We start from the raw sequence: 20,988 nt of genomic DNA on the forward strand, positions 1-20,988 counted from the left end.
AAGCATAATGTTTTTATAGTAGTCCTTTCTGCCCACAGGCATATGAGAAGATCAGCAAGTACATCTTTCTTAGACACCCGGGCAGGCAAACATCTCTGAAACACAGGGGCATGAAACTGCTGCTGCAGCATCCATCATTCTGTTGAGGACAGTGAAAACATGTGCTGTCATCTTTGACATTTTAATTGAAAAGAAAGCTTACACAGATTTCGACCTTAAGCAGTGTGTTTATACAAGTGTATACAGAGAAATAATCTGTCAGTTCAGAGCAGGCTCATTGCTATAGGAGTTGGTTTAGTAACCGAACAATCCAACATTAGCTCACACACCTTGCCTTGTTCCATGCCTCAATAATTTTTAGTAGAAATACTTTGCCTAGAGGCATGCAGTTATTAAAAAAAGAGGCTCAGCTTGCTTAAAGTCTGGAATTATTAGCTCATGGTAACAAGCCTGCACTGGAGAAACTGTTGGTTCTTTGTTTTCATGACTTTGCTGTAATTCACCGTCTTATTTTCAGAGACAAACTTCTGCTTTGTTTGGGAAGTTAAAAAAAATGAACAAAAAAAAAGGAAAAATAAATCACTTCAAAAAGATTCTTTTTTTTTCTTTTTTTTCTTTTTTTTTTCATTTTTATTATAAAGCAGAGTTTACAAAGCTCTTTTATCTTAACATCTCTATTAAATTTCACTGGTCCAAATAATAAGGGTGAATAGAAACAGAATTTTAATTGAGAAATTTGTTTTGCCGTATTTCCACTACAAGGATTTTTTGGTACTGGGTACTCACTGAGAGTTCTCCAAATACTCTCTCAGCCCTTCAAGAGTAAAGAGGACTTTTTCTCTGTCTTTTTTGTGATCTATTATTCTTTCCATACACAGATCTATGAAAGTCAAATAAATGCCATTTGCCTTGCTACAAAGCGTTTGCAAACGTCCAGCTGCTGTAGTCACTTGAGCAAATGAAGGCTCCAACACCTTTACGTAGCACAAACCTGGCTGAACAGTTGCTTGGTGTTGTCACTTTCGTCTGAATGCTGGGATTAGGATTATTTCCAGTTGTTTAACCTGTTGATGTTTTTCCTTGATGAGCCTTAAATTCTCAAATTTTTATGAATTTGCCAGGCTGGAGCCTTAAGCCTGACCCTTAAAAAGAATGGGCATTTTAGAAAGAATCTGTGTAAGTTTTATTGCTGTTATGATTCCTGGTTTTGAGTCAGCTGCCATTAGGTGTGCTTGATTATTGTTGTCACCTTTTTTCTTCAGTGGAAACTGGTTCGCTTTTATTTGCGGTGATGCCAGATCATGTGTTTTCCCGAAGAACTAGGCTTTTGGTCCTGTTTGAGCTGGGAGAACGTGACAGTGGGATCAGTTTGACATTGTTGCTTGCTTTCATGATTAAGTGTTCTGTCATGTTTATGCTGCAGATTTTTTGTTTTTAACCCACTTTTTTTTTTTTTTATTTTTATTACAGGAATGTGTTTTTATATGATCTAGTTCTTTATAATCCCTTGAACCTGCCTTTCGCTGTGTTTCCTTGTTTTGCTTTAACTATGCCATTATCCTCCACGTATCATTTGTGAGTTCCAGCTGTGTGCATAACACTGTGCAGAACATAAACTTCTCTGAGGAGGCTGTAGTCTAAGAAACCATTCTAGCTTTTCTTATTTTTCTTGTAATGGGTCAGGCAATAAGACCTAGTGAAATATTTAGAGGGAAGGGAAGATTGAAACCAGCAGTTTCTAAGACCTGTGAGAGCCAAAAGGCAAATGTTAATGGGTTCTCTGAGGCTTCCAAGGACCTGCCGGTCCTTGTACTTATGCTTAATTTGCAGAGGTTCCTTGAACATGTGTTCAGGAAATATAGGTGGCATTAACACAATTGGAATTTCTAAAGGCAAAATTTATCATTGACTAAATCTTTAAATAGAATTTGGCCCACTGAATACATTACAGCAGTGGGGCTGCTGACTTGTGGGGCTTTTCTCCTACAAGCTCAGCATTCTTAACATATATTAGAGTAATTTTTATATATGTTCCTAGTATTTTCCTGCATGTACACCCATTCCCTGTCCATCTTCTGTTTTCCTTACTCTTTCCCTTCAGTTAGATGTTCTGTTCCTGTGAATTAAAACATATGAGCAAGAATATGTTTCTGATGGAGTTGCTTTGTTCCCACTGAACACCTCACATGATATCAAAGGATACATGAATTGAGAAGTAACATCTTGTTGCTTGCTTTTGACTATGTCCATATCATTTCATGTCTGCTGTATCTTGCTCCTTATGCAATGACCGTTACCGAATTCTTTCTACCTCTGTGCTTGTTATCTTAATTGTGCCAGCTCTCCTCACTTAAACTGGCTTTCTCTTCACTTCTGAATCAAGCTTCTTGTCTTTAAGACTTTTCTCAGCTTAGTCTTATCTTATCTCATTCCTCCAGTTTCTCATTACAGTGTCAAGCATCACTTTCCCTTTGCCAGTGTCTGTACCATCGGCTAGTTTCTCTTTCCCAGGCTGATCTCCTCATGTACAACAAAAAATCCTTAAGTTAACACATGTATAAAACATATGCACACTCTATTTAAAAATCTCTGCAGAAAGCATAGCAAAGTCTTCTAAATTATGAGCCACAATTTTTCCTCTCTAGAGTATTGCCCTTCCTGTGTCTCAATCTTAGTTACTCCCTTCCTCTTGCAAACTTCCTCAGTCCTGTCATTTCTGAGCTTGTATGAGTTCAATAAAAAATATACAAAGAAACAAAAAAGCAACCAGAGGAGTGCCACTAAGCTGCCTCCAACTCTCTAGCATATTTATTTGCTTGTGTGTTCTGTCTCCATCTTCTACTTTTCATCTGTTTTGTGTCTCTACATTGTAAACACACTGTGTAAGAATTGTCTCTTATCTGTGTTTGTACAGTGCCAGGCTCAACGGGGTCCCGGTCCAGACTGGGACCTTTGGGCACCACTACAGTACAAATGTCTGCTACTGATAATAACAATCTACCCACATCGTGCAGATGTCTGAATTGTCTGAGAAATACAAACAAGGATCTTTACTAGGTTAGCAAAGATCCATTAATTTTAGGTGCCAGTTTTCTTTCCCTCTGAATATGATTTGGCTTTCTGAAAAAAACTGGCGACATAATGCTCCCATTTCTTGGAAAGTTTGGCTCTCTGATGATGCCGTGATTAAAAAGTTGTTAAATGTGGGGTATGGCAGGACAGGTGAGGTCCCTTGAATTTTGTGAGGTATTCCAAGTACTTGTCTGATGCCTTGTTGCTTTCCATTGTGTTTGTTTTTGCGTTCCTCCTCTGAATGACAAATGAATAAATTGAAACTAGAGAAAACTGTCCTATTTTTCTGGTGGAGGGTGCATCTCAAGTAATGGTCCACAAAGGAGGAAAACCATAGCTGGCTTATTAGGCTAAAGTACGGGCACTGTGGATCAAGCAACAGCAGGCCCTGCAAGTGAGACAACCCCTCCAGTCAGTACACTTTTCTCAGGTTAAAACATCCAATTCTTAGCCCTCCGACTGAATATTTCAATTATGGAAGGCCAATGACAGCACTCAGATCAGGTACTCTGGCCTCAGTAGCTGCTGTGCAAGTGGTTTGTAGTTTGTCTGAAGAACCACATGCTCCAGTGAACTATATCAAAACCATTTATCAATAAAAAGTTTTATTATGATGGTACTTAGTGGCCCATGAGACATTCAGAGGCTTGACAGTTGCCAGCTGTTCTCCTTCTTAGCATGATAGCCCACTTGGGTGCTTCTGCCTGCAAGCAGACCAAACCACATCACCTACTGACATTCCATGAAAGTGTCTAGGATGTAGATATGTAGTGATTGTTCATCATTGCATTGATCATAGGGGTGCCATCGCTGCCTTAGTCACCTGTGTTTCCCTTTTTCTCTCCCTCATTTTATCCTTGGTCTATAAGTTTTCCGAGGCAGGACCTCACCCACAGTTTTTAAACCAAGGCTTGTAGGTGCTGTGGTAATAAGTATACACGTATATATATACATATATAAATATACATATGTATATATATAAAGAGATCAAAGTCTGGGCAAGTCTATGTTGCATAACTGGAGTGTGGTACAGAAATCCCTGAGCCAGTGCTGACCCAACATGGCGAATTGCCACCGCACAGCCAGCCACCTGTGGGCTCTTCTGTGTGAGCTGGCTGGGTCTGGAGGCCATAGAAAATCACGAGATGAATGAGATCCTTTGCTCAAATGCAACTCCATAGACATGTGGCTTTACATTTTCCAGAACAGCTAAAGTAGAACAAACTGTGTTGTGGTGGAGCTATTCTTTCTGACCTTTCACAGATCCTACATGCCGGAGAGTAAGGAGCAGGACAGGGGTTGTGGTAAGACTCACTGACCTGGGGTGCTTTGCCATTAGAAATATGCTACAGTAATGCTTTAAACAGCATTAGGCCTTCTGCACACAAGCCTGAATGATCTGGGTTAATATTGACCTAATCTCATGAGACCTCAGCATGAAATTGTCATCTGCAGAAACTATCATTGAAGAGTACAAGTTAAGGGAGGCCTGGTCTTTTAATAGACAAATGTAGCGTTTAGTCATCAGACAGTCTAGAAAACTGGGTCAGATCGGAGTTGCATCATAGCAGACAGAATATTTGGTATTAATCAAGAAGGCACATAGCAAAGTATATATCATAGATATTTGATTACATTAGTGGATTTATCTTTAATCGTTGGGTAGAGTCATATGATGGAAAATGATCGAGTCACCATGGCTTAGCAGGGTACCGCCCATCTGCCTAAATGTTAGTAACGATGACTCATGGTGTTAGCACAACCCTACAGAGGGAGGAGAGCCAACTCTCTCAGTTGGAGCAGCCCAGCTAACACGTGGTATTTTACTAAGCCACCGTAAAGGCTATCCATCCAGGCTCTGTATGCACAGCGAGATGGTGTGCAAATCCTGACTGAGATCACATAGTGTCCGGCAGCATTCTTCTGTGGGAACAAGAGGAAAATTCTTAAAGTTGGGAAAAACCCTACAGATAGCCAGATTTCCAGTGAGGTTGAGCACTTGCCAGTTCTCTATCTTATCCGTCCTTTATTTATGGGCTGTTTGCCCAACAACCCTGTTTATTTAGCAGCACAGGTGCCAAGGAATTAAAATCCTTCGGTCAGCAATATTGACTGACTGGCTACAGGCTGTACCTCCTCAGCATTTGTAAAGCGAGGAGCAGAGTCAACGTGTCCAACATCAAAAATAACAATTATAAACTCTTACTGGCTTTCTTTGCTGCGGGTTAAAAAGCAACAACAAAAGAGATTGTGTTGTCCTTGGAAGAAGAAGAAATGCCTTAGAAGTAGACAAGCTGAGCATCTCAGCCTATGTATACATATGTTCTTTGCCATAAATATCCCCTGAGCTGGCTGTGCATGTGCATGTGAGTGCATGATAATCAATGACCTGCCTTCAATGTGGAAGCAATAGAAGTATCCACGAGTACTGGCCAATGTCAGACTGCCCCGATGGTGAGCTGAGTCTGGTGTGCGTTATGTAGCACTTTTATTGGTGGCAGGAGCAGTGCAGACTTTTCAACAGAGGGTCAACCTGGAAGCACAAGGTTTCTCTGCCTGTTCTGCAGCTCTTTGCAGAAACGCACTTGGGAGTAGACTTGCAGGAGTTTAGCAAGAAGAAATACCTGAAGTACTGAGGATTTTTTTTTTCTCTAGCTAAGTGTAAAGCATATGCAGACCTCCAAAGTGAAGCAGCTTTAAAGGTGAAACTGGGGACAGCAAGGAAGCTTCTTTGCCATTTTAATAAATACCAATAATTCCCTTTTGCCCAAGTCCCATATTCCCAAACTCATTAAAGCAATTTTGGAAATGTTTTTGGCTCTGGAACATATAAGCAAAACTCAAACCTTGCAGTCCCTTGAGAATCACGTGCACAAATTGCCTAGGTCAGGCCAAAATAAGTTTCTGTCAAACAGCCTAACACCTAAGGTTATTATGAAACCGGTGAATTGTACAAAGGGTCTATATATGGGACAGTCTCCAAATGACTAAGTGGGGAGGGGGCTGTTGTCATGGCATTTGTTTTACTTTGGTCACACTGCAAACTCAAGTGATATTTTTATTGAACACATTCCTCCCATTAGCCAGAACAGGAACTGTAGGCTGTGTCTCAGCTGGTGGACCCCCATGAGAGTGCACCAACGCTTTCCCCTTCCCTTCCCTTCCCTTCCCTTCCCTTCCCTTCCCTTCCCTTCCCTTCCCTTCCCTTCCCTTCCCTTCCCTTCCCTTCCCTTCCCTTCCCTTCCCTTCCCTTCCCTTCCCTTCCCTTCCCTTCCCTTCCCTTCCCTTCCCTTCCCTTCCCTTCCCTTCCCTTCCCTTCCCTTCCCTTCCCTTCCCTTCCCTTCCCTTCCCTTCCCTTCCCTTCCCTTCCCTTCCCTTCCCTTCCCTTCCCTTCCCTTCCCTTCCCTTCCCTTCCCTTCCCTTCCCCTGAATCTACGTTTCCTGCTTTTTTGGCCCTGTCCTAATGACTTCTCAGCCCTTTTGCTGGAACGAGTGCTGGTACAAGGAGCAGCTGCACTTTAGGTGGAAATAGGATGGTCAGGGACTGTGTACTTTATTTTCTGAGATCTTTTTTCCTGCAGAACTTTCATCCCACTTACATCATCTCCACAGTGCCCCAGGCTCGCCATAGTGCTGCGTAGACCATTTGTCCCCTCTCCCAGAAATGGATTCATGTTTGATCAATCACACTGCTTTTTGCACCCTCTCAGGAGGTTATGTTGTGTATTTGGGAGACATTACCTTGAGTTTCTTTGGGAGGAGTGAAGATGTAAAGTACATCATGTTCCTCCATCAGCAGATAACCAGGGAGGCATAGGAAGAGCTTCTTGTCTTTATGTAAGCTACATTTGTTGTTGCTGGATTTTTTTTTGTTTGTTTCTTCTGAATAAGTACTATATGTGTCTGGGAGGATTTTTTAAACATCCTTGAAAACACAGGCTTTTTTTCTTCATGGAGAACCAAGACAAAAGGATGGGTTCAGTCATCTGCAGCTGCCAAGAAGAGGGCAGCTGAGGGCAGGGGGTGGGAGCAGCAGGAGTGTCTGCGGCGAAGGTCGGGCAGGGCAAAGACTTTGAGATGGCTTTGTTGGAATAAAATGTTTCTGGAGGGGAGTGGGCTTTTAGAGAGGAGGATTGAAGGACTGAAAGTACAAGGATGGGAAATACTGGGGAGATTTGGAGAAGTGGGAATTGGGAGGTCCTGCTCTTGAGAGTGTCCTGCTCTATGAAACGTTAACACGTCAGATTGCTTCAAAGAGTAGTCCAAGCTTCATTTAATCCATTAATTTTATGATGATTTTTCTTTGTTAGTGGCCCTACTTCCTCAACATTACTTTTTCCTCTGGTTTACTTAGAAAAATCCTTCTAAATCTACTAGAACTCTTTTGCCAAAATATTTCTCTGCTTCTTTATATTCTTTACCTTTTACCTTTAACAGCTACTTAATCTCAATGTAATATATGTAATTTTGATATTTTTTTTCCATTTTCTGTGTCCTGGTTACATTCAAACTGGCAATATTAGAGACCTCACTTTGTAACAAAGGCTTGGTAGAATTTCAGGACAAAATCACAGAATCACAGAATCACAGAATTTTCTAGGTTGGAAGAGACCTCAAGGTCATCGAGTCCAACCTCCAACCTAACGCTAACAGCCCTCCACTAAACCATATCCCTAAGCTGTACATCTAAGCGTCTTTTGAAGACTTCCAGGGATGGTGACTCCACCACTTCCCTGGGCAGCCTGTTCCAATGCCTCACAACCCTTTCTGTAAAGAAGTTCTTCCTAACATCTAACCTAAAACTCCCCTGGCTCAACTTAAGCCCATTCCCCCTCGTCCTGTCACCAGGCACGTGGGAGAACAGGCCAACCCCCACCTCTCTACAGCCTCCTTTAAGGTATCTGTAAAGAGCAATAAGGTCAAAAAAAGAGCAAAATGTCAAGAGTAGAGCTGAAATCCTCATTTGAGAGTAGTTTATTTACAGGTGGTAAAACTTCAGAATTAATATAAATGTGTTTAATTTTCTGTCATAGTCTGCAAAACTATTATCCAAATATTTTTGTTCCTGAAGGCAGAATTTACAGCAACTCACTCATGTAGCATGCCAGGAAATTTTCCTGCTTTGTCGGTAGAAATCTTTTGCTGGCCGTTGTAAGATGCAGAGGTGCATAGACTCAGACCTGCTGTTGTGTTTACTTTCATGTTCTCTCAGATGAACTCTATTGGTGCTTTAACCAATAACTACTACTAGGGGGAATGTGAGTCATCTGTTTCTTGAAAACCTTCTGTCCTGTGGATTTGTGCAGGAGATGACAAATGCTAGATTGGCTTATTTGTGCCTGCTTGCCTAAAATTGTCAGTGCCTAGCAATGGCTGCCGCTGTAAGGCTTGGTTTGGTCTCCAAAGCCCATGACAACTTCCTTTCCTTTCCTCCTAGGCCTGTTCCAGGTTCTCTGTCTTCACTACTGCACCTACACAACCGACAAAGACAGCCTATGCCTGCCTCTATGCCTGGCACCCTGCCCAACCCTACAATGCCTGGATCTTCTGCTGTACTCATGCCTGTAAGTTTTTTGTGTTTTGCTGTTGTTGTTGCTTTAAATTTTATTTTATTATTTTTTTTTTTTAAGGGGGGAAGGCAAGGGAGGAGAGGCAGGGGGGCATTATTTATTCATTTATTTTTGTCTCTGGATTCAGCCTATGCAGAGGTGAGAGTCTGTTGGATTGTCCAAAAAAAAAAGATCAAGGTGTAATGAGCTAGGGAAGCTGGACATTTTTCTCTGCTTTGTCTTGCACAAGAGTATTTCTGGTGCGGTTAATGGAATGTTAATTAGTGTGAGAGTGATTAGAAACAGTTTACATGAGACTACAGTTTCTGGTTCTCACACTTGGTCATGTCAGTGAGATCAGTATGTCTGCACTGGAACAAAAAGAAATTCCTGAAGTCAGATAAAACTGGAAAAGTTATGTACGTATGTTATGGCAGTGAACTCAGAAGTAATCCTCTTCCTTCTGGGAGATAACTAGCTAACAAGAAGGAAATATAGCTTACTTTCCAGGCCTAGTAACTTGCACTTAACTAAAATTTGGTCATGATCACTGCTCATCTTCAACTGCCACTAATTTCTGCAGAGTTGGGAATATTCTTCATTTTCTGGGAGATGAAGGGTGCTTTGCCATTGTATCTTCAAAATATTAAATGATTTTAACAACTCGCAGTATAAGACAACTGGGCAGATAAGGGGTAGAAAGGAGTCTAGATAGCATGGGGAAGAGGGGAGTGTGAAAGGAGAAGTTTCTGTTTCATCACATGGTGTTCAGTTGGGAAGGCAACCTGAGGGCGATCAGATATGGATGAGAGGAAAGTACTTTTTGTTCTGGCACTGCTGGGGCAAGGGGGACAGTCTGGGGCTAAGAAGATTCAGGTCGGCTGCTATCTGAGCAGTCATTAATAAGTTGTTAATTAGTAACTTACCAATAAGGTTCTCCTGGAGTATCGACCAGGAAGGTCAACAAAAAAATGTAAGAAATGCCACTGTGGACAGTTCTGGTTTTTTTTTATTTATTTATTTATTTTTTTTTTTTTTCCTGGCATGATTACTAAGGAACCTGAAATGGAGCAAACATCCTGCTTCAGTGTAAGCTCAGGGGCTTCAGGTTGCTGCTGGGGAGCCCTTTGGGCAGCTCTGCTTGCAGAGAAGCAGGTGTGCTTCTGCTGACAGCCCCACAGATGTGAGTCTTCCTGCCCCACAGTCTTCCTGAATGGACTGTGGAGAAGATCACTGTGGGAGCCGCTCCTATCCTGCAGATAGAGCCGTTCCTATCCTGCAGCAGAGCTGCTGCTTTCTTGTATGAGCCAAAGATTCAGGGACTAACCTCAGTTGAGGCAGGATGCTCAGCTGTGGCTGAAAGCAGCACCATAACACTACTTATCACCCTGACCCTTCTGAGCGAACACTAGCAGTGTAACAGCACTTGCCTCTTTTCAGGGAAAGCACCACAGGAAATTATTATATCTAGTCTTTTCTGCCATTAGGTTGTGTCCCTCACTCACAACATGGTGAGTTTAGCTTGCAAAAAGTGCTCTACATAGCCAGGAGTCCTGCTTTGTATTTTGTGCTGCATCAGCAGTACATGAAAGCTTCCCGTACAAGACATATGGAAAACTCCTCTCAGCTGAGCAAGCTGAGTGAAGAAAAAAGAGCCAATTCGTTTTCCATATACTCAAGATTGGGGATTTTTATTTATGTTTTTAACTAGCTAAGTTGGGCTGCACTGACAGGAGAAGCCATAGCTTTATACAGTGATGCTTTTAAAACCACTTAACTCCGAGTGTTGTTATACTGAAAGGGAGAAAATCATTACAAAAAAGTGCAAACCTGGGTGGCTGCTAAATTTGTTTAGTAAAGAATCCTTTTCTTTATAATTGGCTGTGAGTTTTCAGGGCCGACTCTGATGAAACACACGCCTGCGTGCACACACGCATGCACTTCATGACACAGATTGTTATTTTTCCCGTCATGACTTGAAGAAATAAAGCTGAGTCCATTTACCTAGAAACCAGGCATAAATACTTTCAAATGTCTCTAGACACTTTGAAACCGTGTTCTTTCTTTTTCTTTTAAAAGATGGAGCGACAAATGTCAATGAACTCCAACATCATGGGAATGCAAGGGCCGAACCTCAATAATCCTTGTGCTTCACCTCAAGTCCCTCCAATGCATTCGGAAGCCAAAATGGTAAAATGGAAAATTTAAAAATATATAGTTTACTTTCTTATATTGCTCTTGCATACTGGCTACCCAGACAGTGGGGGATGTAGCCAGACACTGCTTACTTCATTCTTAGTCATATGTTACACTCTTTTTAATATGCTGCAGTAAATTGCCTTTGTGTCAGTTTAGTCTATGAACTTTCAAGATGTTACTAGTCCTAGCCGAGCTCTCAGTGAGAGGGAACTGAACTGAAGTGTCGGCTATGTGATCCGAACCGTGTTAAATAGGACTTTTGGTGCAGATTAGCAGTGTTTAAACAAATGGTCTGGCTGGTTCTCTGATGGTGTCTGTGCTCCACAACTTGGCTTGAAGAAATTGTCAGTTAATCATCAGTGAAGTAAAAAGTGTCTGATGAGGAGGGAGTGTACATAGTCCATGTTTTTTCCGGATAGGCACATGGTGTGTCAGTGTAACGCCAGTGTTAGAGAAGTAGACTGAATGACATATATACAGCCAGGATATTTTCTTTTGCTTAAGTGCAACAAAGGTGCTGCCATCAGAAAGATGTGCCAAAATTCAGACAAAAACAATTTATTGATAGGAGTCAAATGTCATGGTGTTTTTGAAGTTGTTACATGTCTTACAAGGTCAAGGCTTCCTCAGGCATTTGCACTGTTATATGATTAGTGTCGGTAAACTAAGCTACATGTGGGCAGCTTTCCCCAGTTTTATATGCACTCTCATAGAGGTGTTCAGCACTAATGCCTTGGAACAAAGTTCATCAGTGTTGAAACACTTAGGCTTTTCCAGTTTCAGAGCTGCCATTTGCTGGCAAGTAGAAATATGAGGACAGAAGTTTGCAGTTTAACTCTGTAGGGTTTTTATCCTCTCAAGATATCTCATCATAGTGGAAAACAGGAGTAACTTCATTTAACTTCTTTCAGTGGCATTATGCCAAGGTAAAATTGTCATAAGTGAGAGAATGAAATCAAGCCGACAAAGATTAAGCAACCACATGTTTTTATATATTTCTACTTTGCATGACTGGTACAGCTTTTACAGTTGTTGTCATCTATCCTGAGGCAAAGAAAAATATCTTCTTGTCTATAGGCACGGTGCATGCAAGAAGCTCTTGGTTAAGAGCAGCAAAATATACAATCTCTGTTTTCTTAGATTGGGTAGGTCATGCCTTCACCTCACTGTTGGTCTGGGTTAGGCTATTAACCCAACCTCTGTTAACACCCCGTCTAAAACCACATTCCGTAAACATGCAGCCAGTTGGTCAGAAGAGCAGCAATAGCCAAAAACTCTGGCTCCCCTGGCCAAGGAAAACCTGTGGTCAAGAGTTCTCTCTCCTCTGTACCACACAATGACGGTGACATGCCAAATGGCAACAGCATCTGCAGCAGAGCTTGTTAAAAACTTTTTGGAATAGGCAAGTGTTTTTTCAACTCAAGTGAGGCTGAGCCAAGCTAAATACTCCTTGGCTAAATAAATCCCAAGCTGGCATCTGTTTTGGGGACTAAAGGTTCTGGAGTTTACTCCCCCCACCCCACACCCCCTGCCTTTTTTTTTTTTTTTTTTTTTTTTTACTGGAAATGTGAGGCTACTTAAGAACAAGATTAAAATATTAGTGCATATTGTGAGAATTCTGCAGTTTAATATCCAAAACTGTATATTAATACAAACTACTTTTAAATTTGGATAAGCAGGTTTTGTCCCTAAACCTAACATGTAAAGGTATGGCTCTTTCAGAGAAATTACTATCAGTTCCAAAACATAGTGTAGTGAACACACAGCACCTTCACTTACAAGGGGTTTTCTGCCACACTTCTAGGGGTGGAAAAAGTCCACACATATTCACCCTTAAGAGGTGTAATTCAGAGCTCCAGGACCGTTCTTTTCAAATGCAGGGTTATTTATTTATTTATGAATATTCTATATTCGAGTTTTGTACTTTGTTTTTCTTTGAATGCACATGCAGTGTAAAAAGCCTCCTCATTTAGCCACTGCTTGAACAATATGAATCTATTAGCAATACCCTGCATGAACACAAAGTGGAAAAAATGTAGGATATCCAGTGCAAAATTATTTCTTACATGTAAGTTCATGAATTATAAATCTGAATCATCTGTATTACAGGCATGTTTGTACTTCTTATTAACTGTTTCACTTTGCTTCATGCTCAAAGCATGAGACTTTACATACTCCGGTGATTTTTTTAAACAAGTGGAAAATGAGGGTGCTTAGTACCTTACTGGTTTGTGTCCTGCATTAGGAAGGAATTTCAGATTTCTTTAGATTCTGCTAATGCCATTACTGATAGCAGATCCAGTACTGCATGTGGCTGGCTGCATGCGGCAAAGAATGTATGTGCTGAGCGCTAAACAAAGTCATCGAAGCTGCTTGCAGCTAATGACTGTGGTAACTGGAGAAGTTTGGGGGACTTTGGGCTTGGTTCATCAGCCGTACAAATCCATGGCAGATGGATCCGTGTTTTCTCTGCGCCCACATGAAAGAATGCAGGACAGGCTCATCTAGATGGGAGACCCAGATGTGATGCCGAATCCTTCTGGCCTTGTGCACATCAAAATGTGTACCTGAGCAATGCAAGTATGATTTGGTATGCAGAAGTAATACTGTTTGGTGATTTAATTTTCTTCTTTAAAATAAATATGGATAAATAATATCAGTATGGATACTGTATGATGCCAGGTTTTCCAGAGACAGCAGATAGATGGCAAAAGATTTGTTCCCTTGATTGGTACACAGTCATTTTGTAGAGGGAAATAGAAGTCTGTCAGAAACATACATATACAAACACATATACACAAACATACCGAATGGGTTACATTAATTTTATGTTTCTATAATAAACAATTTATTTAATTTGTATTACCTTGCATTTCTAGAAAGCCTTTTCACTGCTACCAAAGTTGCTCATTTACCTTTTTTTTTTTTTTTTTTTTTTTTTCTGGAGTGTGTAACTTCACATATTAAATTATTGTGGATGACATCCCAGAACTGATTTAAATTATCACAACAATCTCAGTTTCTCGCATGGTGTGCCTCTCAATTAGGTTATCACCTAATGCTTTAAAACTGTCCTATAAAATGAATGAGTGAACATCTAAATCAATATCACTTTCTTCTTAGACTCAGAGCTGAAGGGATAAAACCCTTATGCTGCCTACCAAAAACACCCATTGAATTTGTATTAAAATATATTGCATTGGAAAGTGGAGGAAACATTCAGCTGTAAGTGTACATGGCAAAAATATGCAGAATAGCACGTGTAGCATATTAACATGTGGTTCAGTAGGCTATTAGGAATATTAGGAATTTGGAATTGTTGGCTGTGCCTTTCTCTTCATATACTGATTATGTGCAGTTTGGTTTGCAGTTTCAGAGTATCCAGGGTTTTATAACTGGGAAGTGCAATACCATGTGGGCTACCTGACTGAAAGATAAACAGTGTGTGAAGGACCACTGGAAAGCTGTGTGACCACGGTTCTTTCTGTGGAGCTGATGCTTTTCCATCTGAATATTGTGAGGCATTGATCTTTAGCTGTAGAGATTTTTGAGCTATGAAAGGAGCAGACTGGCAGTGAAAATAATCTGACTTTAAAATGCAGTTTTTGATTTGACCTGTTCATTTCTTCTTTTTCACTGTCCCTTTGCCCCTTGCCAGATACATAGTTTTATAAAATTTGAATAAAATGTAATATGTGTTCTTTGGCTGTGCCTGCCTTCCTGACAGAATCTGTGCTTTTTTTTTTTTTTCTCTCTCTTTTTTTTTTTTAAGAAGTTATTTTCATATCAGAAGTATATAGAGTTGTGGGTTAGTGTATTTGCCTTCTATGTGTTACTAGGTCGAACAGTAATGATAAGAAAATTAATTTGAAATTCAGGTATAAGAGTAAAAACATAACAGGAAAAGAAAAGTAATAAGCCAGTAATGAGTATGTTCACAATTACAGTGGTGAATATTCATATTAATTGAACCTTGTAATTTACCTTAGAATGCTGAATAGCTTTGGAGGAGGAGGAAGCAAAAAGTGGAAGAAACTGTGGTTAGACAGTTGTCATCAGAACTAATTTTCATTTGGGTCAAGATCCTGCTGGTGGCTGTGAAAATCCCAGTCCATGTTCAGTCAGCCACCCATCCCAGCAGAAAGGCAGACCTGGTTCAGGTGCCCTTTGTATTTTAGAAATAACTTTAATTTTTGTGTCCATGAGTCATGGTGGTGCAAATGATGCAAAGGGAGAAATCACTGGGGTGTGCTGTTATCCCTGCCCCAGTAAGATGCTCAGCTGAAATATTGTAGCAGCTGCTACATGTGGAAACAAGAGCTCTGTTACAATAGCAGTGGCATACTGGGACAGCTCCTGTGGCTTCTTGGGAAGGAAATTTCAGCTGGTTACAATGAGTGGGCCCAGGGCTGTGGGGTTTCGATACTGGCTGCAGACAGGAGATGCAGGCAGGATCAAAGCCACTGAGGTTCTAGGTTCAGCTGCTTAACATTTCATGACTGCAAGTATTTTGTTATGTATAATAATGGTTTGAAGCCAGTGTTTTCATATCAAGATGAAAGGGAAAGGAATCACCTTAATTGAGTGATACACACTGCTTCAGGGCCATAAAACTTTTCTTAGCATGGGTTCTGGACCACTGAGCTGAAGGAAAAGTGTCACATCTCTGTAGAGCTTTCAGAAGCAATTTCTCATATTGTCCTTAATAAGAAAGCAATGAAAGCTACATAAGGGAAAAAATGGAAAAGGAAGCTTTCCAAATGATTAATAATAATAATAATAATAATAATGACACAATTTCCTCTACCAGTAACTAAGAAATGTTTTCAAGGAAGAAGAGAGAGTTGAATAGTTAAACTGTTGACAAAATTCACTGTTCTGAAACTGTATCTCCTGTTATGTTGGTGCTTATGTTTTAGAGTTACCAAAGCCAAGCTTTCAGTGTGCTCCTGATCTGCACTTTGAAATCCTCCCTGAGCAGTAGCTTTGCCTGCAGACAGTATGCCTTGCTGTGGATTAAGGTATTAACGTTATGGGTGAAGCTAATCATATTTTGTTTTGTTTACTGAAACAGGACCTCACAGCCGTCATGCCTAAATGCTGGATTATGGACTAGACTCAGTAGAAACTAATTCTTCTTAAGCTGCCAGTGGCTCAGGCAGTGAAATAGAGAAGAGAGCTGGTTCAGTTGCTCATAGCTGCTGCAAATATGTGTTGAATATTTGATCTCACTTCCAGTGAGTGCATACAAATCACGTTGCTTGTTGCAGCCACAAGTTGTAACAATTCCTTGCATTTTTCTTTCTTTGTGTCACTTTATCCTGCAGTGATCTTATCAGCACTATCTCTCTAGAAGAACTTGAATTTTTATTATTTTGTTTGCCTTTATTCAGCTGGGTGTTAGAATGACCTCTCCTTCCCCCACCCAGCATCCCTCACCAACTGTCCACCCTTTCTCCTTCATCCCTTTCTCCACCACCCTCTCTTTCCTCATAGGATTTGCTGGCTTTGTAAATTTGTTTCTCTTTCTCCTTTTTCCTCCAGTGTCCACCCTGATTTTGTAACCATGGCAATAATTGAAATACAATCCTAATGTTTGCTTGCTGTAGCTATCAACTAGCCCAACACATGAACTGCTGGATCTGGTTCTTGTGTGTTTGTTGTAAGGTTTTGAAACTTAAGTCAGATGCATCTGTATACGTGAGGGTGACTTGTTTGGTGCCGAGCTGTCCCTTCCAGGAAAGGTTTTGTTTGTGTAAACTTGTGTGTCAGGGAGAGCTGGTAAAAATAAAAGTAAATTCTTATGGCATTGAAGCCAGGGAAAAGGGAAATTATAAAACTAAAAGCAAGGTTGTCTTACAGGGAAGTTCTGCTTCGTAGAGATAGATTTCAGTCTTTTGCTTGGAATTTGTACAGCTTTCACTTTCCAAGATTTTTGCAAGAGCTATGAATAATGGAAGTTGTTTTGCACTTCGGGCCGCTGCGTGTTCAGTCTGGCATTCGCTTGGGATGTACAAGTGCACCTCATTATGAGCGATGGGCTCCAGGGCGGAGGGGATGGTGTGAGACCCTTTACCAGCTCCATATTTTAACCACTGAGGACACGAGAGCTGGAAGCAAAATCTCGTGACAATAAATCTCTTCTTTATGGACATGCTTAAAAGGCATTTTCAAAAAGCTGTGCAGTAGCTAATGAAGCAGTTTATTAATTATGATAACATTCCTGGGAGATAAATAATTTTAGACCGTTGAAGAACTGAAAGAGAAAAGTGAAGTGGCTTGCTAGAGGCCATGCAATTTGTCAGAAAAAGAACTGAAATGACACAGAAGAATTTCTGCCTGCCGCTTCCAGAAAACACAGCTTCTGTCTGAGTTGAATTTATATATATATAATTAGTATATGTTATTGTTAATTATTAATATTGCTATATTAGTATCATTATTGAAATGCAGTATTTTACAGGACTAGTGAAAGAATGGGAAGGCTTTAAACACCTCATGCTTCAAGTGGGTGCAAACTCAAATTCGGAACTCAAATCCACATAGAGATGATGGTTTATGTTTGGATTTAATGCCCCTGAAATTTCCTGAACTTTACTGATGAGATTTTGGCTCAGAATGACAAAAATTAACTGATCTTCTGAGACTTCTGTCATCTGAGATGATGGAAGCCTTGTGAGATCAGCTTCCCTGGCATTGTGGCTTTCACTGAAATCTCAGGAGAGCACTTACTTTTGCATAATGTCAACCATATCCAAACCAGGACTAACGGATACCCCTTTAGAGCTCTTTCTAAGATCACAGGCATATTTGAAATACTGCTACAAGCTGTGTTCAGTCTGAGGAAATGCTCGCAGCATTTGTTGTTTCTTCTGTCAAATATGGCTAGTGACACTTTTCAGCGGTGGGAGGGTTATATACTGTCTTCCAGATGTTCATTAGTACAACTTTTCTGATTTATGTCTGGAGAGTTATCAAAGCGCTAATTTAAAAACTGGGGCAGACTGGGTCTCCCACCCTGGAAACACTTAGGCTGCAAACTTTGCTCCGCTTGTGTTTTTTGCTAGCAAATTGCTGGCCAATAATGTTTATCTGGGATTTTAGTGCATGAAATGTCATGAATAATTGTCCCAAGTGTGCTCTGTAGTGAGACAGCATGGGATGTAGTGTAGTTGGTCATGTCCTCTGTGCTTTGTACCTGCTTATACTACGACTCCCGCATAGCTCACCTATGGGATCAGAGCATCTTTACTCTGGACATTTTGCTCATGTGCTGAGGACTATTTGCAATTTCTCTGGCAATGTGGGCACCTCTGCATTAGTCTGCTTTAGATAATTTACCTTATTTTAATTGACTTAAACTACAAAGAGGACAGCAAAGCAAAGTACTTGATATAACTGGAATCATCTCCTGTGAGTATGGCAGAGGCACAGGGAACATGGACTTTGACCAGCTAAAAGTGAACTTCAAAGATTTGGCTAAAAGGCTATCAGTCTTTTAAGAATGGAACTTAGTTTATGCAAAACCTCCCTCTTCTAGTCATGGGTGTGTTTTTTTTCTCCTATTTAATATATTGAGGTCACACTGATACCCACTCACAGTGTCATATGGAAAAATGTTCTAAAAATCTTGTTTTAATATAGCATCAAATTGTTCATTTAATAACAATGTATGTGTGGAAGTACTTTAATTTAGGACTGTTACCTCCATTATATTGCATTCTCATTTATAAAAGCTTGGCTTTAAAACAATTAAAAAAAAAAACGTCTCTATAAAATAGCAAGCCATGATTCTAGTAGTTTTATTTTATTTTTCAGTCTACTAGAAATCATTAAAAACAAAATATCAGCTTTACCCTGCAGCTCAACCTTTTCTCTCCTCTGCTTTCCTCTCTTCTTTACATTTTAATTTTCCAAAATAGGTATTCAGAAAGGAAAAAAGCACCATAAGCAGCTTATAATAGAATTTCTCATTCCTCTGGTTTTAAAAATCAGAGGCAATACTTTTATTATCATCAAAGAATACTTTTAAAATTTAGTTCCAATCCTGATATTCTTTTATTTAGGATACAGTTCATATTTGTCTCTTCTTTTTGCACACTGGTGTTTGCACATTTCCAGCATCTTATAGGAAATTTTTCCAACTTAATTTTTCAGCTCTGCTTCCTGCAGGCATTTATTACGTAATATTTAAAGATAAATTACTTTCTATAATTATCAAAGTAGTACCAGGAGATGTTTATAATTGATTTGTCATACCAAGCATTCACCAGGTGTTTTTGACTCTTCAGTATCAGTGAGAGGTATTGGTACCTGTCCCTAGTGATTCATAATGAAAAATTGCCAGATATTTCCTTGAAACTGATGGATGATTCATGTTGTTATATTTAGGCCACATTATTCTGGAATGTTTAAATTAGACTAAAAGCCACCTCTGAGTATACATGTGCAAACATAGAGTACATTTTTAGTTTCCCATCTGGAAATAAATACAAAGTCCAGTGTTGTTTTCAAGTCACGAGAAATATTGTTATATTTTTATTATGGTATTTCAGTTCACACTCATGCTAATATGAAAAGTTTAGTAATGGCATATCCTCAATACTGCCCTCAAATGCCAAGGTTACACATGAAGTCCAATGGGATCTAGCAAATGTTTAAACTTTTATTAAAGCTCAAAGCCCAAAATAGACTTTACTAGACCTGTACAAATTATTTTAAATTATGTAAATATTTTTAATATGTCTGGCTTCTGACAGAACACTACTATACACCAAAGTATGACATTTGCCTTACTGTGCCAACTTTTGCCTTTTTTTTTTTTTTTCTTCTTCCCAAAATACCTAGCATCATTACTGGATTTGACTAGAGTTTGCTTTATGTGCTGCTTGTGGTTCAGGAGAAATATATGTTAAGCTGATGGACTGTGTTCCCTGACTGTTAACAGAGGCTCTTTAGGATGAGGTTAAGCATGAACTTTGTTTTGGCTGCCAACACCATAGCCAGGAGATACTCAAGATAAGGTGGGGGGTGAAATCTTGATCTGCTTTTGATCTGATGGACATATACAGCTGCTCTGAAGGCTGGTGCTTGTGTTCATTGGGTGTGTGTCAGAAAAAAATGTGCCTTTGTGGCAGATACTGCTATATTTTGTGGCAGATACTGCTATAACTTCATTGCTAGAGTGAACATTCTTCTTGGAATCCTCTTAAATAAAACAAATTCTGCCAAAGCATTAATATCTGGATGTGTATGAATTCTGGTCTTTCTGGGAAATTCATTTAAACAAAAGGCAGTGGTAGGAGGTACTAACAGCTGACGATCTGAAGAGCTCCAGCTTTGTTGGTCAAATGTCTGCAGTTGTGCATGTTTGTAACACATGTGCTTGTGTATATTTTTTTTTTCTGTTTTTTTTTTTTTTTTCTTTTTCTTCATTCCATGCACTTTTACTGTGCGAGCATAATTTTACCTACCCTATTTGCCTAACTTTGTTCATCTCTTTATTTGTGCACTACCTTATCTTTTGTCAAGAAACTACTTTTCCTGAAGTACTTTAAAATGTTGAAGAATAATGAGTAACTGAAAATTCACATATATTGCCCAGAAATCCCTTAATAACATTAATTTAGGATGACTGCCATTTGCAAGAGTAATGGGAAATATGTTCTGCTACTTCAATTTGCAGAGAGTTGTTGGTCTCCTAAATGATATTAGTGGTGGATTAGTTTGATTGGAAACTTGATCGGAAACTTGATCCAAGCAATGTTTGAATTAGTTGAGTAAAGAGGTCCCAGAGATAATCTAGGGTCTATGCTAAAATTTGTACATAACTACATTGCTGCTTGAGCATTGAAATTGGAATAAATTTCCCTTGGTGAAATTTGTGGTTACTGGGATTATCCAAGGATACCCAAATCCTTCATTTCAAAAAATAAGTTAGCTTGATCTCATTTTAAAGATTTTAGAAAGTAAACACTTCTGTTTCTACTACACTTAAAATTCAGGATATGTTTATGCTGGTCTTAATAAAACTGGTAAATATGAGGCTAGCTCAATACCTCCCACAAGAATCCAAATAAAGTAGCTGTGACTCGCTGTGCTTGTCCGGCATTTGCTCCTCTCCAGGGCCAGCCTCAGGGCTCTTGACCACCGCAACCTGGGCAATGAC

The 20,988-nt window shown here is 39.8% G+C and overlaps 1 protein-coding gene across 3 annotated transcripts in view; it reads left to right on the top strand.

The window, feature by feature from the left end:
- CREB5 (cAMP responsive element binding protein 5) overlaps window positions 1-20,988 on the top strand; it is a 255,618-nt gene that overhangs the window by 179,819 nt on the left and 54,811 nt on the right. For all 3 annotated transcript variants that reach the window (XM_084507652.1, XM_084507651.1, XM_084507653.1), the window contains 2 exons: window positions 8,510-8,636; window positions 10,701-10,811. In XM_084507652.1, coding sequence (XP_084363778.1) covers window positions 8,510-8,636; window positions 10,701-10,811 — 238 coding nt within the window. The remainder of the gene's footprint in view (window positions 1-8,509; window positions 8,637-10,700; window positions 10,812-20,988) is intronic.

The sequence above is a fragment of the Aythya ferina genome, assembly GCF_964211825.1.
Source record: "Aythya ferina genome assembly, chromosome: 2".
Classification (NCBI taxonomy): Eukaryota; Metazoa; Chordata; class Aves; order Anseriformes; family Anatidae; genus Aythya; species Aythya ferina.